Source organism: Chaetura pelagica, unplaced genomic scaffold (assembly GCF_000747805.2).
Source record: "Chaetura pelagica isolate M959 unplaced genomic scaffold, ChaPel_1.0 scaffold405, whole genome shotgun sequence".
Classification (NCBI taxonomy): domain Eukaryota; kingdom Metazoa; phylum Chordata; class Aves; order Apodiformes; family Apodidae; genus Chaetura; species Chaetura pelagica.
The window spans coordinates 1828274-1844746 of NW_009953489.1; the positions used below are offsets into that span (position 1 = coordinate 1828274).

At 41.2% G+C, this 16473-nt stretch overlaps 1 protein-coding gene across 1 annotated transcript in view; it reads right to left on the reverse strand.

Annotated features, from left to right (window-relative positions):
* Window positions 1–16473, reverse strand: part of RABGAP1 (RAB GTPase activating protein 1) — a 64478-nt gene that overhangs the window by 35288 nt on the left and 12717 nt on the right. Inside the window, exons 7-12 of the mRNA XM_009998829.1 lie at window positions 15765–15831; window positions 15302–15404; window positions 13921–14090; window positions 11093–11267; window positions 10276–10369; window positions 7490–7640 (exon numbers count right to left, since the gene is read on the reverse strand). Of these exons, the coding sequence (XP_009997131.1) occupies window positions 7490–7640; window positions 10276–10369; window positions 11093–11267; window positions 13921–14090; window positions 15302–15404; window positions 15765–15831 (760 nt within the window). The remainder of the gene's footprint in view (window positions 1–7489; window positions 7641–10275; window positions 10370–11092; window positions 11268–13920; window positions 14091–15301; window positions 15405–15764; window positions 15832–16473) is intronic.

Genomic DNA, 16473 nt, shown 5'->3' on the forward strand with positions numbered 1-16473 from the left:
ACACACCCACTGCTCGGTCCTGCAGACAGACACACGGACACACACCCACTGCTCGGTCCTGCAGACAGACACACGGACACACACCCACTGCTCGGTCCTGCAGACAGACACACGGACACACACCCACTGCTCGGTCCTGCAGACAGACACACGGACACACACCCACTGCTCGGTCCTGCAGACAGACACACGGACACACACCCACTGCTCGGTCCTGCAGACAGACACACGGACACACACCCACTGCTCGGTCCTGCAGACAGACACACGGACACACACCCACTGCTCGGTCCTGCAGACAGACACACGGACACACACCCACTGCTCGGTCCTGCAGACAGACACACGGACACACACCCACTGCTCGGTCCTGCAGACAGACACACGGACACACACCCACTGCTCGGTCCTGCAGACAGACACACGGACACACACCCACTGCTCGGTCCTGCAGACAGACACACGGACACACACCCACTGCTCGGTCCTGCAGACAGACACACGGACACACACCCACTGCTCGGTCCTGCAGACAGACACACGGACACACACCCACTGCTCGGTCCTGCAGACAGACACACGGACACACACCCACTGCTCGGTCCTGCAGACAGACACACGGACACACACCCACTGCTCGGTCCTGCAGACAGACACACGGACACACACCCACTGCTCGGTCCTGCAGACAGACACACGGACACACACCCACTGCTCGGTCCTGCAGACAGACACACGGACACACACCCACTGCTCGGTCCTGCAGACAGACACACGGACACACACCCACTGCTCGGTCCTGCAGACAGACACACGGACACACACCCACTGCTCGGTCCTGCAGACAGACACACGGACACACACCCACTGCTCGGTCCTGCAGACAGACACACGGACACACACCCACTGCCCGGTCCTGCAGACAGACACACGGACACACACCCACTGCTCGGTCCTGCAGACAGACACACGGACACACACCCACTGCCCGGTCCTGCAGACAGACACACGGACACACACACCCACTGCTCGGTCCTGCGGAGACACACGGACACACACCCACTGCCCGGTCCTGCAGACAGACACACGGACACACACCCACTGCCCGGTCCTGCAGACAGACACACAGACACACACCCACTGCCCGGTCCTGCAGACAGACACACGGACACACACCCACTGCTCGGTCCTGCAGACAGACACACGGACACACACCCACTGCTCGGTCCTGCAGACAGACACACGGACACACACCCACTGCTCGGTCCTGCAGACAGACACACCCACAGGCCGGTCCTACAGACAGACAGACAGACACCCACCCATAGCCCTGCTCCTCCTCTCAGCACCTCTCTGCACGGCAGATCACAACCGTCCAGGCAAGGATGTGAATTCCAACGTTTAGTTGTAATTTAAGGCTTTTCCATCCGAGCTCTTTTGGGGAAATACTTATTCTGGAAAAAAAACCAAAACACATTTTCTTTCCTAGTGTGGTTTGTGTTGCTTAGGCAACACTTGAAACCAAGGCTAAAGCTGAGGACTGTCCCACCACTGATCCAGGTGTTTCTCCAGTAGGGAAGCACCTCCTGCAGATGTACACACAAAGCCCAAAGGCATCGCTATCCCTGACAGTCCCCAAGACAACAAACTGGACAAACTAGAAAGCCCATGACATTCCAAAGAGCAAACACAAGAGACTCCACTTGTATTCACACCATCAGCTAATACCATCACACATACTTAACCAGAAAAACCTCTTCAACACACACAAGGTGAAGATATCATACCAAGATACTCATGTCTTCTTGTTTGTCAGGTGCATCATAATCTTGGAATACACGTTCCTGCACGGAAGCTTGTTCTCTGACCTGGATACCAGACTGCTCCTCTGCCACAGTCAGGCCCACTGCCACAGGAATTGAACTGATCAAACCAGTAAGAGCTTGGAGTGAGGCTCTGCAGCAATTAAAGTCCTTTTGTCAAAAACGAAAGCCTGCAACTGGCATCCAACCCTCCAGGCAGAAGTCCACACACTCAACTCCACTGATACCAACTAACTCAAGGTTTCAGTTAACCTAAGCTAAATGTTTGTTATTCTGTGGGATACCTAATGGAAAAGGAATTGCAGCCAAAGGGAGAGATCTCAAAGCAACCACATTGCAATGCTCGGGGTTTTAACTGACCTCTAAGGAGAAAAGAACATTTTACAATACACTTGTATTGGTCAAAAATCTGTTCTGGGCAACAGCATGACTTGGCAGATTTTTAGTTACTCTTGTGCAAAAGCCTGAGAACAAGAACTTGGGTTTTCCCACACTACCTTTCCCCTAAAAATGATCCTTTTCCTATTGTCCTTCATTGTTGCTATAATTTATGGCATTTCTACTCAGGGCAACTGAAGTACTAGAACTGTAGTTAGGAAACAAACTTTGAATTAAATTTAGGCAAGTGTATTGTGGTTATACAAAAAACAAGCTATGATTTAAGTACTGCTGGGGAAATGATCTCCTGTCTTTCCAAAGCACAGAATGATCTACATACCAATTGATTCAAATAGTATTTCTGGATCTTTAGGCATGAATAGACACATTATAAACATCCTAAAGAAAACATCATACATTGAACTTTAAATATATCTCAGATGTATAAAAACAAGTTAGTATTGGAAAATGTGAGACTGACCAAAACAGTATCTGGTTGTTGAAATGCCAAAACAAAAGGTGCACCAGGAAAAACTCCTCAGTGTTTAGATTTTCATTACAAGTGTAAGCTGAACGCCTACCCAGCTGGGAGGTTCTGCAGGAGAGACAGAGCTGGTTTTCCCTTTCACTGACATTCCATTGTTTCTCCAAAGCTGAGAGTAGTAACTCCACTCCAGTTTATTCCCACTTGCTGAAAGCACACAAGCCCAAACCAGCAATATCTCAAATTAATTCTCCCAAACATCCCTGCACCAGAAGGCAGACCAAAGTGGCCAACAATGGGTGTAAGTTGCAACTGGAAGATAACAGCCACCCCAGCTCTCTGGTCCAGGGCACAACCAGCCCACTGAGAAGAACCACTTCCAACTGACATTAAGGTGTGTGGTTCAGATGGCTGAGGGCTGAGAGACTGGAAATATTTCTGTGTTGTAGACAATGCCACTCTGTGCTGTGACACTGTAAAACCTCATTCTAAGGTTGTTAAAAGGTATTAAAAAAATCATTCAAAGTCACGAGAACTCTTGGGAAAACTACTGCTTACAGAAGATAATTAAACTTTTATCACCACATTATCAATACTAATCAAACAGGAGACCTAGAGGTCCAGGCATGCTGGCAGCAAGACTACATCTTGCTTCTTACACTAGGTTTGATGTCAGTTGATGGTTTACAATCCTGGCCCTTTCTACTCCTGAAAAGTAAATGTATTATTCTTAATTTATATGAATGATGGGAATGTGGTTGTGATACAATTGGAAAATAACTGTTAGCCACCCACAGCTAAAGCATTGTTATATTTTATGCCACTGATGAAGCAACACATTCAGCCAAATAATGGTAGTGACATTTTAATCTTTTTCTTCATTAAAAACTAGTATAATTAGCACCAAGACAGATGAGTATCTTCGGTGGAACTTGTGTCTACTGCAACCCCCTGCTCAGTAAGGCAAAAAAAGTGGGAAGATGAGAAAGTGGGTAGCAATAGTCCTCCTATAAGAAACTCTGGAACAAATTAATCTCTTACCAGTCCTAGAATTTCTACTAGAAATGGTAACCCTGGGGTAACCTTCCAGGATACTCCTCCTACCACTGAAGAGGAGGAGTTTTAAAATATATTTTTATTATTATTTTATTTGTGCCACAAGATGTCCCTCTCACGTCGTAATTTTCTTAATATAGTGTATTTATCTGGTACAAAAATTAACTTTTTTTTCCTTTTGACATTATGTTCTCCCACACAGCCCTATCTCTCAAAGCTTTTATTTTGCTTCTCAATACTCTAAATGTCAAGTTCTTAAAATTTTGGTATTATGAAGTACTTTTCCACTGAGAGATCACCACTAATCCAAGATATTTGGCAGTTATATTAATCTTTTTTTAAAACCTTGTCTGAAAATTGGTTATTTTGCTTTGTATAATGGTTTTTTGTTTGTTTGTGTGGTTTTTTTTTTAACCTGTGTGACTTGCTTTACAAGTTTTCTGCTCAACATCCACCTTTGACTGGCAAACATATGAAGTATTTTTCCTGCAGGTGTCCCTTAATGCCCAGAGTGAGTTCCCGAGCCCCTCCTCCTACCTTTCAGTGGCTGGAAGCCTGAAGATTAACAGCCATAACCATGATTGCCAAAGTCCTACCAGGAACAGATGCCTCTCAAAAGGATTGTCTAGATCATTTTACCTAGAATTTGCTTTCTGTCCCCAGTAGGGACATGACCTTAATTCACTGGGCTGGCTTTCATCCACACCCCCCACCACGAGCACAGCAATCTGGAGTTGCTAAAAGCTTTATTATTGCACACAGATGGTGTGCAAATTCTGAAAAGTCATTTGTGGAAGCACCACAATGGTGAAAGGTAGACACTACTGCAATAACAAAAGAAGAGTGTACAAAAACCCAGCTAGAGTTTATCAAAGAAATAAGGAGTAAATAATTAAGAATGTCAGGAATCATAGAATCATAGGCTGGAACAAAACGAGCACACCTTGAGGCACCATTTCAACACCATTTCTAACACAGATCACATTCAAGAAGAGACCTAGACACTGCCTTCACTGCTACAACACAACAGAAGACATTTCCTTTTCAATCATTCAGTATCCACATATCAGCAGTACACAAAAAAACTAACCTTGCAGCAATTCATTTGCAAAAGAAAGTAAGAAAAAAAAATATAAAAGAGATGTGCTGAGCACCAGGGCCCCTGACTGCACAGGGAAGCAAACTCAGAAGAAATACTGGGGTGCCTGCATCCAACACCCTAAGCACAAGGGGAAAAAAATCCCTGAAAGAGGCCAGAAGCTTTTGAAGCAGCTGTTAACACAGATCCTTATTAATTTGGGACTGTGCTGCCACACAGGGTCAGGAAAAGCCTGACAGAAATCAAATACAGCTACAGGAATAGAGGTCAACATTAAGAGAGAAGGGTTGCTGGACTACAGGTGCTCAAACAGGCTTCCTGCATCCCCGACTTGAACTGAAGAGCAAAGGTTTTACATCAACTCCTTGTGCTTCTGCACTACACCACAACAGCTGCTCTCAGATACACCCTTTTCAGTGCTTGGTAACTCCAACAATCACACACTTGCCAGAGAAGCATTTGTATTCATGACATGCAAAGCACAGCCAAGCATGTGAGGACAGTGAAGCAATGTATTAGAAGGGACTCTTGCCTTCATAATTAACAGTATATTTTTCCCCAGAGACATTTACTCCTGTGCATTGCTGCACAGTGACTGTAACTGAGCTGCTATTTTCAGAGCAGTAAGAATTAGTCACATTAGAATTCCAAAATTATCAAATAATCCATGAAAAGCATGAAAATATGAAGTGGCCGCCCAAGTGCAGCCCAGCATTGTTCTGCTGTCAGCAGATACTGCAGACCATGGGTCTGCAAACCTGACCTTTGAGTTCTGAATTCATGTTCTCCTCAGCCTCCCCAGCAATTCTACATCCTTTGCCTACTCTTGTCTTTAGTACTTCCACATAGCACTTTCACTGATAACCTTTTCTGAAACCTTACCCTCCTTCCACTGCAGAATGAAGAAATCACAGCTCCACTCTGAACCAACCAGACACTTTTGCTCCCAAAGCACCAACCTTTGATCATTCCACAGAAACAGCCACAGCCCATGTTCAGATTTCAGTCACGACAGGACAAATAGCCACAGCAGTGATCAGGATTGATCAGGAACACAGCATGTCAGGATTAAAGGAGACTTAATTTTCCTTTGCTTGAGCTGGGTACTGTAGCATGCTGGTAGTGTGCTACAGACCTGGTATGGCTACAGCAGAGTCTGAAAACAGTCATTCAGTACTCATCTTCTTCTGTTGTTTAATCCCTTCATGAGTTCCCACACTGAATGGGCACTGCAGGTATAGCGAGTCCTTTTGCTGCAGAACCCAGTGCTGATCAGCCTACTCCCACCCTCCTGTTTGCTGGACTCTAGAGACACTTCCAACACATTAGATCCAGGCTATTTCCTTTATCTCTGCCAAATGCAAATGAGCGGAAAGGTTTCACAGATACAAGAATGAAATATTACACCATTCCTTGCTAGCTCACAAAGATAGTAGCAGTACATGTCACCAACTGTGCCACAGAGAGATCATCTTTTCTATTCTGATACCAAAACACTGAAACAGAGAAAGCAGTGACGCTGTAACCTACTCACCAGGCAATTAAAATAACACAGCAGGATAACTGTGATACACCCCTTGCCAAAGCACTCAACCTCCACATTATTTGTATGCTTATTCACCATAAAATCCAAGTGATAACTCTACATTGCATGCACCAGCACTAAGGAATTCAGATCAAGTTTCTTCTATATTCAATAAGTATGTGAAAGTAATAATGGCAGAACATTTTTAGCTAATCTAACATGATTCATTCAAATCACGTAGGATCCTTCCTGCATGATTTCAGCAGAAACCAAGTTTAATTTCAGAAGCACTCTTGCCCTCAGAATAAGGTCTTGAATTGCTCCTTGTGAATGTGCCATCAGCACACAGATACACAAAGGCTGATTCAGTTGTTTTGCCTTTTTAACTGGTGAATAATTAATTTCTGTTATATCTGTACTAAAGTTGCATCATTAATAATTTCTGATATAGTCCTTCCAGACTTGCATGTTTGATGAAAGCATTAAAATACAATGTACATATACAGGTAACAGTCAAATCCAAATTAACACACTTTTTTTCTGAATAAGGAAGCAACATTTCATTTTGTGACCCATTTGTTAATCTAGAACTTTGTGAAACACAACATTTTGTCTGTATATACCATTGTTATTTTCTTTTCCTACATTACTGAGGTCAGCATTCAAGATGAGAAGTTTAAAAAATGCTGTGAAGTGCAAGAATGTCCACAGTGCTCTGTTTTCTCTGTCAAAAAAAGTTGCAATTTCAACTAGTGTTGGATTTTGGCATAAATGTTAAGAAAATAAAGCAAAATTCAGCTTTCATTTAGGAAAGCCAAACAAGCAAAGGAAATAAGCTCCCTGAATCTCTTTCAATTATTAAAGCAATTAACAGAATAATTTTTGACAAAGTAACTCAGAGCTCATCTGAGTGAAACAGAAGTAGGACTATTAAATAGAAAGCATTTTAAGTAGAGATAATGCCACAACCAGCACTGCATGCTGGGGTGTCCTGTTGGAGGGAGGATGGAATTATCCACCTCAAACTCAGATACCCTGATGAACCTCTGAGGTACACACTCGGAATCTCTGTATTTCCATTCCTGAAGATATGAGGGGAAAACAAATGAAAAAAAGCACTCTACCTTTGTGATGAGGATTCTGTACTTCTCCACCAGGTGGTCATTGTTGTGACACCCTGCCAGCAGCTGCCACACCTCCCCCCGGAGGGCCTCGGGGACCCCGCTCCTCACCAGCGCCGACAGCGTCTTGGGCCTGACGCTCAGGTTGAGGTGCCTGTGCAGGAGGCATCGTGACTGTTACCAAACATCAACCTGTACATGAGCAGCACCTGATGTGCAACATCAAACCTGCCAAATGGCAGGGATGTCAAGATAGTCCATACATTGCCAGAGTAAGTGAAATTCAAGTTACGAAAAAAAACCCAAACAGATTTGGAGAAGCACCTTCCAGAGTGTGTCCTTGATTCCCATTGAATTTAAGTTTATAAAACACTCAACAAACCAAAACACTTCAGCAAAAGCTAGACCTAGAGGACAGGTACCACTCTGTGTAAGACCTCAAGCTCAAACAACACCAGAATGAGGATTAGTTTGCAGAAGCACATAGAGCTCTCCTGACATCCCACACTAGAGCAGGCAGATAAGCACCCAGGTGAGAGGGGGAGAGAAGGCAGGCCAGAGCTATAAAAAATCTCACACGGTTATCTAACTACATCCTTGCATTTAAGCAGCTTCCACAGTACAAGTCAGTCCCATCTAAACAGTTTTTTCAAGTGAGACTGGTGACAGCTCATAAATTACAGCGCTGGAAGTTGTAAAAACTAAACCCATATGTAATTTATGCAGTCACAGAAAGCTAAGCTGAGCAGCCCATTCATGGCTCACACAAAATCCCCAAAGACTGAGGCCTTTGATTAAAGAAATTACAATTTTCCCACAGTTACTAAAAACAAACTTCCAGGTAAAAAGATTAAGAGAACAGATAGACAAAGCTGGGCAAAACACTGAACTTAGGTCATTCTGATTGCATGATCTGCTTAACAATAAACTGGTATTTAATAATGTTTGTTACAGTAAAACAGATTATGTGGATGATCATTTTACTCCTTGATGCTTTTCTCCAGCCTACAGTGCTCCAACACAGCAATCTGGAGACCAGCAATGTGGACATGTAAATCAGTATCTGATGCTCAGAACTTAATACTTGAATGTCCACCTTCACTTTACTTTCTCTAAGCAAAACCAACTCTAGTCAAAATATTTATGGAACAGTTACATATATATCAATATGCATTCATATCTATACATGTAAGTACCATATATGTGTAAAGCATTTATTATTCTGTTATAATCTATTAAAATCTATTCTATAAAATATAGAAAATATGAAGATCCTTTGTAAAGGTCTGTAAAAGCGCTTTGCCTTCATCTCAGATCAGAAGTGCAACAGGAATTCCTGTGAACACAGCCATGAACTCTAAGGCTGCAGAGTAAAAGCCACACTGCTGAATTCTTCCAAACTATTTTGAAATGAGAAAATTGTGTGACTCAGCAGTTATGAAATACAAGCCAAATATTATTTAGAATTCACAAAATACCAATGCACATTTAATTAGTATACATATCTAATTACTGGATTCTAAAAAACTAGCATGAAACTACCTGAACTTGGATTTTTTTGACTTTCAATCCTCTTACGTTAAAAGCTCAAGGATCATTACTTCCAAATGCTCATTTTTAGTTAAGAAGGAAATCCCTTTAACACATATTAAAGTTGTTGCCAGCATTAGCACAGAAGCACTTCACATCCTCTTAGTGCTGCCAAAACATTTTCAAGGGGAGTCAGGTGGCTTAATTATCTTTGAGCCCTTGGAGGAATGACAAAAAAAAAATCCAGTTGAAATAAACTTTCTCACAGCAGCAGATGCATAGAGCTCATCTGCTAAAGATTCTTCTACAAGTCTAGGAGAGGGAGGGAAAAGGATCATGTATCATTTTACCACAGCCTTTCCCTTCTTACAAACATGCCTATTTCTGTCTGCTTTCTAACCAAATTAATGCAATATAACAGTGCAAAACCAAACTGGAAGTAAAAGTACTTCTTCAGATAAGTATTAAGTAATTGCAGACAATAAAAAATAATGGCTCAATCTGATGTTGTGCCTGTGTGGGGAAAAAAAAATTAAAAATCCTGAACTTTGCAATAATCAGCATTACTTTCCCAGAACTACTCAGGCTGCTTCGAGATGAATGAAGGTTCCCTCATGAAAGGAGGGCAGGTGTTGCATTAGCAACATGATTGTCAAGAAACACTCTTCTTGTAAATTGGCACTTCATAGGAATAAAACAGAAGAGCTGGTGTACTTCCTTCTTGGCAGGCTCTGGAGCCAACTTCCCTTAGCTAAGGGAGGAAAAGCATCTTTACTCCCCAAGCACCAATCCCCCATATTCTTAAGCTACAGCCACTAAGATATGACAGCTGAAGGAAAAACTGGCTGTGAACTACATCAGAATTACACAGAGGAATGGAAGTGATCTATGCAATTAAAGACAAAGGAAGAGCTGCATTAAGCTACTTAGGTTTAGGGTTTTTTTTAACAAAATCCTAGCAAAACTCACAGATAAAATACTCGTTGTAAGAGAGAACCACCTAAAGATACAGCATAAGTGAATTTCTATACGGTATTTAAGTGTGCACTCAAAAATGAAAATACTTAAAACACCTTCTGAAGAAATTAGGAAACACAGAGCCAGAAAATAAGGAGTGTTGTGGGGGATCAAAGAAGACTAAATCCACACTAATCTCATATCCACTGCCTTCTGGAAATAACAAAGACTCTGAGCAGAGGAAGCAAACAGGCTGAGAATCTTCAGAACTGCAATTCTCAGAATGTGATTTTGCCACTTACCATTTGGACAGCAGCTCTCCCCAGGTCTCAAGGATTTTTTCTGCACACTCTTTGGAAACATCTCCAGAACCGCTTAAGAGAGGTTCATCATTGTCTGCCAACAGAACAGGGGAGATGCTGTGAGACCAGCAGCCTTTACTCTACAGTTACAGATGCTACTCTTGCCCTCCTGACTGTATCAGTACAGGGCAAGAACAGCTCATTTGTCGATGCAGGACTTGTGCGCTCAGCCCTGAGAGGGCAGCAGCCTCTGGTCAGGGGCACACAGTGATGTGACAAGAGACAGAAGACAGGCAGCAACATGTGACATTTGGGTTAAAAATCAGGACAAGACCTGATTTAAAAAGCAGAAAAAAGAAATATTGAAAATGCATTCCATTTCAAGCTGGGCAGGTCCTGGTACAGTTTTATGTACCACAGATGATGTCTATACATGCTGCTTGCCTCTATTGCCAAATAGTATCAGCTCCTCATTTTTACTCTCCGATCTGTACACAGCTGCTCAGGGAGGGGCAGCAGCTCCATGATAACCCACATTTTTACATTTTTAGAAGTCTCTTTTTGACATCTTTAGAAGTCTCTGGGAGGCTTCATGAGGCCTGGGCTGAGAAAAGCCAAGACACAGAAGTGTCAGAGAAGGGAGAGGCTGATCCAGGAATGCAGGGGTACTGGTTATTGAATATGCACAGCATTAAAGCAAGAAAAACCATCAGGAGGTCAGATTCTGACTGGAAAGGATTCAACATGTTTTGTAACTATGTTATTTAACAACTGCCCTTTCTTTCAAAGTACACAAAGCGTAAAACCCACTTCTTACCTTCCTCCTCATCGTCCTCTGGAGGAGAAGGAATCATGGAGCCCTGTGACCCAGACTGGGGCAGACGAAGAGAGGGACTTGCTGTGGTTTTTCTTCTCTCCCTTTCTGATTCACTTTCTAAACACACAACTTCATACAACGTGTCCGAATTACTCTTTCTGTCCTTTTGCTTTATCTAGGAAAGAAGAAGTTTCATTTTACAGAGAAAAACAATATGAATACCCAAGGTTACTTCACAGGGCTCTGCCTTCTCTTCCTAGAATAGGAGAGCTGAGAAACAGTTTTCATCAAGTTCTACAGCAAAGGATGTTCAATCCTTGCAGCACACTTAGTGCATCGTGCAGGCCTGCAGGTGCTTCTATCCCTGATACCCTGAACAAGCCCTAGCCCTGCACCCAAAGGGCACAAATACCTGTTACAGATGGAGAAGTGTCACTGGGCTCTGCCAGGCACAGGCAGCTCATCTTTTTAGCCATTATGGGCTGGACACAGATTTATTTTTAACGAGTAGCAAAAAATTAGAAGCAAAACTTTTAAAATCACATCTGATTTCTTTAACTTTCTGGGGATACTGATGGTGGCAAAAGGGAAGTTCTAATAAAAATTGTTCACATTTATTTTCCTATCATGGCAACTGTCTTTAGTAATGCTTCCAGGTCATGTATCTGTGCAGACATTGCTGCAGGAACACAAAATGCTGAGTCCCAAAGTCTGTTACGTGGCTCTCTTTTTCTCCTTCATTTTCAATGCTTTGATACCTTCCTTTCCTCTAAAGGAATATTTATTTATTTTTTTTCTGAAGTGGTTGTAAAAATTTAATACAGTCTAAGGATTTACAATTTTTTTTTTCATAAATTAATAAAAATAGAGAGTAGAAAAGGAAAGGTGAAGAGAAATAAGATTTATAATTATACTCTACACTAAGCTGTCTGTGCTCAATTTTATCCTTCAGAGCTTTAAAAATGAAAAGAAATGCATCAAAACTAAAAATGACTAAATCACTAAATGTGATCTGTGCAAATAAAATCCCTCTGCTCTCACCACTTCCGAATAAAGAAACTCTGCAAAGTCAGATAAGCCAGTTCTCCACAGCTGTATTTTTAATAGGCTAATCATGACTCCATAGAAACAGGTTTCCCTTCCAGGCTTATCAGGCAGCACATTCTATATTTGTTGCTTCCACTATGAATTTTTATAATCTTCCACTAGTAAACACTGGAAGTTGGATAACCTGACAGTGCCTGAGCAAGAAAGAGAATTAGCCAAGATAAGTCACAATGCCTTTGAGTTTGGTAAGACAAAAGATACAGAATTAGCTAAGTAAAATAAGCTCCCTCCACACTGACAAACAGAAAAGACACTTTTTGGAGGCTGTAGAATATTTATAGCCCAACAGCCTTAACTGTTCAACTTGTCCATGCTCCACCTCAAAAATACCCAAATACAAAGGCTGATCTCATACATGAAGAATTTTTCCACCTTAAATTCTGAAGGAAATTCTGAGTGAAAGTTTCCAAAATGTTTACTCAAATTTGATATTAAAAAATAGGACAGACACAAAAAACAATCTTTAGCGAACCTCATCTTTGTTACTACCAAGATGCCATTATTTGCCAGCACTTTAAGACAAGTGCAAAAAGAACCAAGAAAAGCCCTTATATTTCATTCAAAACCTCTCTAAAAAAAGAACGTGCCTCAAGAACTCAGGATTCCAACCCTGCCTATTTGGGCTGCACCCAGAATTATTAAACCTTGAGAGAGCACACACCCCCACATTGTCATTTCCATTTCTTTTAACAAGACTTTCATTCCAGAACAGTCATTTCTAAGGCAGAATGGCAGCTACTTCAAGTACATCATCCTTTTAGCAACTTGGACCTTCAACTTTCCAGCCTTATTTTCAGACCAAGTTATTGCCTTGTACTGTTATTATGAATATTCTGGACAGAAATAATCCTTTCTTTTTTAGTAGATAGGGTAAAAAAGTAAGTTGGAAAAAAACAATAAAAGTTTTTAACAAGTTCTAGGGATTTTTTTGTGGTTGCTTGGATTTTTTTTTGCCCCTAGGGGAAACTTGGGGGATGTGTGAAATCTCCACTTTCAACCACATACAAGGGGGAAAATATTTCATTTAAAAAAAAAAAAATCTAATTTCAATAGGATGTTTGTTCATCTAAAACAAATAAATTACATGTTGGATTTGTGTGATAGAATTAATATAGTGACACACCAGATAGCATGTCATCAGGATTAAAATAAAGACTTTTTTTCCTCTTAACCCTTAACTTTATCCTTACCCTACACACCCTGGCACAAGCAACTCTCAGCATAGCCCCAGTTTGAAGATAAATCCTCTGTTCTTTTTATTTTTGTGGTTTGGCTGGAAAATCCATAAGCCTCTATGCAACTTTGCAGCCTCATCAAAGCTGTCAAAATTTGCTTTGAAGTGAAGATATAAAGCTTTTTTATGGGAGCTTTGGATAGCCAGGAACAATCAGCATAATGAAGAATAGCTTTTCTAAAATTGAAGAGCATTTATTGAACCACTTTGATTCAGGAGCAACATGTGGAAATATGAACATTATATTAGTCAAGGTTTTATCAATCAGAGGGAGAAACAACCACAGTGAAATCTGCTCTGCAACAGGCACTAACAACTACAATTCAGCCTCCAATGCATTTGTATTTATTCAGCATCCTACCATAAACCTCTCAAGTCTCAAAACTATGTAATTGACCACACTACAGTTATGTTTGAAAAACAACCCTGGAAATTCCAAATTAACGGTAGGTTTAATTTATTTATTTTATTTTATTTTTAATATTACCTGCTTCAATTTTAGGAAGAAGTTTTCAGTAGAGCTTCGTTTGCTGAAGGGCCAGAACAGCCTCTCATTGGGTGAACAAACTCTGACTTTAGTCTCCAGAATGAATCTAACAGGTTCCTGCACCTCAGTGATCACCAAATCCACAGCAGTTGTCATGAACAACACTTTATCTACAGAGAAAAAAACCAATGATAACATTTAAAGAAATATTTCAAGCAAAACGCTGCATAACCTCTTCCTTAGTAAGATGAAAGAACAAAAGAAATTTTTGTAGAATTCAATTTTTCCTAATTTAACAGCTCAAAACCCTAGAATTTCCAAAACAAGAAAACCAGATGACCCTGCACCACTCACCAGGCAGTACAGAAACTAAGTCTTCAAGCCAATACTATTATCTTGTAAAAAAAAAATATTAAATTTTACACTTTAAAATCTCACTGGAATGTATAAAAAAAATCTCAAACATTATACTTTATATTTCTGTATCTTTACACTTAAGTCCACAGTGAAGATCCCTTTCCATCTTGCCTAGCTACATTTTAATTGCTTTTAGAAGTTATTCTGACAACATTTAAATCCCACCATATTGAAGATAGCATTTAAGACCATCTGAACTGTGAGACTGAGAAAACTGACCCTACAATAGGATGCTTCAAAAGGAGGCAAGAGGACTCTGTGACCTGTGAGCTCTCTTCTGCTACTACATGATAGATTGTGTCCTTTAGGTAAGGTGACATTCCATCTCGCAGCAGACTGTACCCAGCAGCTGACTTTTATGACTTTGTCCAGTCAATGCCCATTAACTTCCCCAACCTCTGGCACACAACTGTGACAACAGATTGAAGAGATGATAATTCAGCTGACATCTTAAGAGAAGCAATGACAGATCTGTTTCAGAACTCAGGAGAGCAATGCAGCATCAGCTATTTCTAATTGCAGTTGGGAGTGCTTTACTTCCATTTTCATAGGTACAGGGAATCCTCTTTTCTTCATTAAAAACTTGGGATTCAGAACAATCTGAACTGACCACAGAAACTAAGCCAAGAAATGAATAATAGTCAATCAGTGTAATTCCCATGGGATTCTTGAGCAGCTCTAATGATGCACAAGGCGTCTCCAAGTCCCCACACCTGTACAGCCTACTGCTGGGACACAGTTATTCTTACAAGGTGTTATTACTGAACCCAGGAGTTTTCTTCTAGCCTTCTCTTTTGTTTAGATTTTTGTGTTACATCTGACATCCTACTTTCTGAGAATATATTCCATCCTATGAAGAAAGTATTTGTGCAGGATTCATTTTAAAGAAAAGATAGTTGATGCATTGCCCTCTATGAGAGTCAAGTGCCCTGCCTGGGGATAACATCTGGCAAAATGTTCATACCTTTTGGAGTTTCTTCATTTATAAATTGGAAGTGTGGAGATTTTTGATTCCAGCTCCCAGTGATCACGTATGACTTCCCATCAGAACTTTTACCCATGGACTCCTGGAAACAAGGTAAGTGTATGTATAAAGCACCCACTAATTGTCAGTGACAGATACAATTGCAGCTGCTTAAGCCTCAATGTTTGCAGTAACACCTATGCTATAAAACTTGTGATGTTCAGAGCACAGCTGCTTAGTATTCAGCACTTCAAAAAATAAGGTTCCACATTTTTTTCTTCCAGGCCCCTAAACAAGAGCAGTCATGACTGACTGCAGCCATGGCCAACACCCCAGCAGCACCACCTGCAGCATCAATGCCCAGCAGATGTGCACAAGCACAGAAACCTTTTCTGCCTATCTTGAAATCACACACAATCATAATAAAAAATATAGCTGACTTTTGATAATAAAAGATCCTTACCAAATCCAAAAGGTGCATGTCGCCACTCCGAACATCTTTCCCACGGCTGAGGAGGAGCCCAAAACATCTGCAAAGCCAGGCAAAAAAATTAAACTGCAAGATTTAGACATTCATAAACAAACCATTAACATTCCTTATCTAAATATTCCCTGTCATGCTTCATGAGCAGCCCATGAATCCAATAACAAATGTCAACAAACCTTGACATTTGAAAGCAGCATCAAGCATGTCAAGCAAAACAATGTCAAGTCAATCCTAAAAACGTCCAACAGGATTTAATAGGAATATTTACAATATGGTTTTAGTCTGTCTTCTACTGTAGCCTGGAAAGTTGTTCAGTTATCTTTGTGTGCAAGAACAGTGTAAACCAGACACTGCTAACAAGAGTTCCTGTCCCACAGGACAACTTGGCCTGAATTCTTCTTCCTTTCTTTTGATTTTATTTTTTTTTTAAGGTATGTTTGCATAGCATTTACCCTTTGGTACGGACAAGAATCAGGAAATTCCAGATGGAAGTGCAAGGACCTGTCTCTCTGTGTGGTTTCATCCTGCAAAGAGTTTTGGCCCTAACAGTTACATTCTACTTCATTCCCTGGGTTACCACTGTCCTGCACTTCATTCCACACTGCCAAGGCTGGCAGAGGCTTTGTCTTTTCTCTGTAGTATGAGCAGCACCAAAGTCAATAGTTAAAACCCACTAGTTTATTTC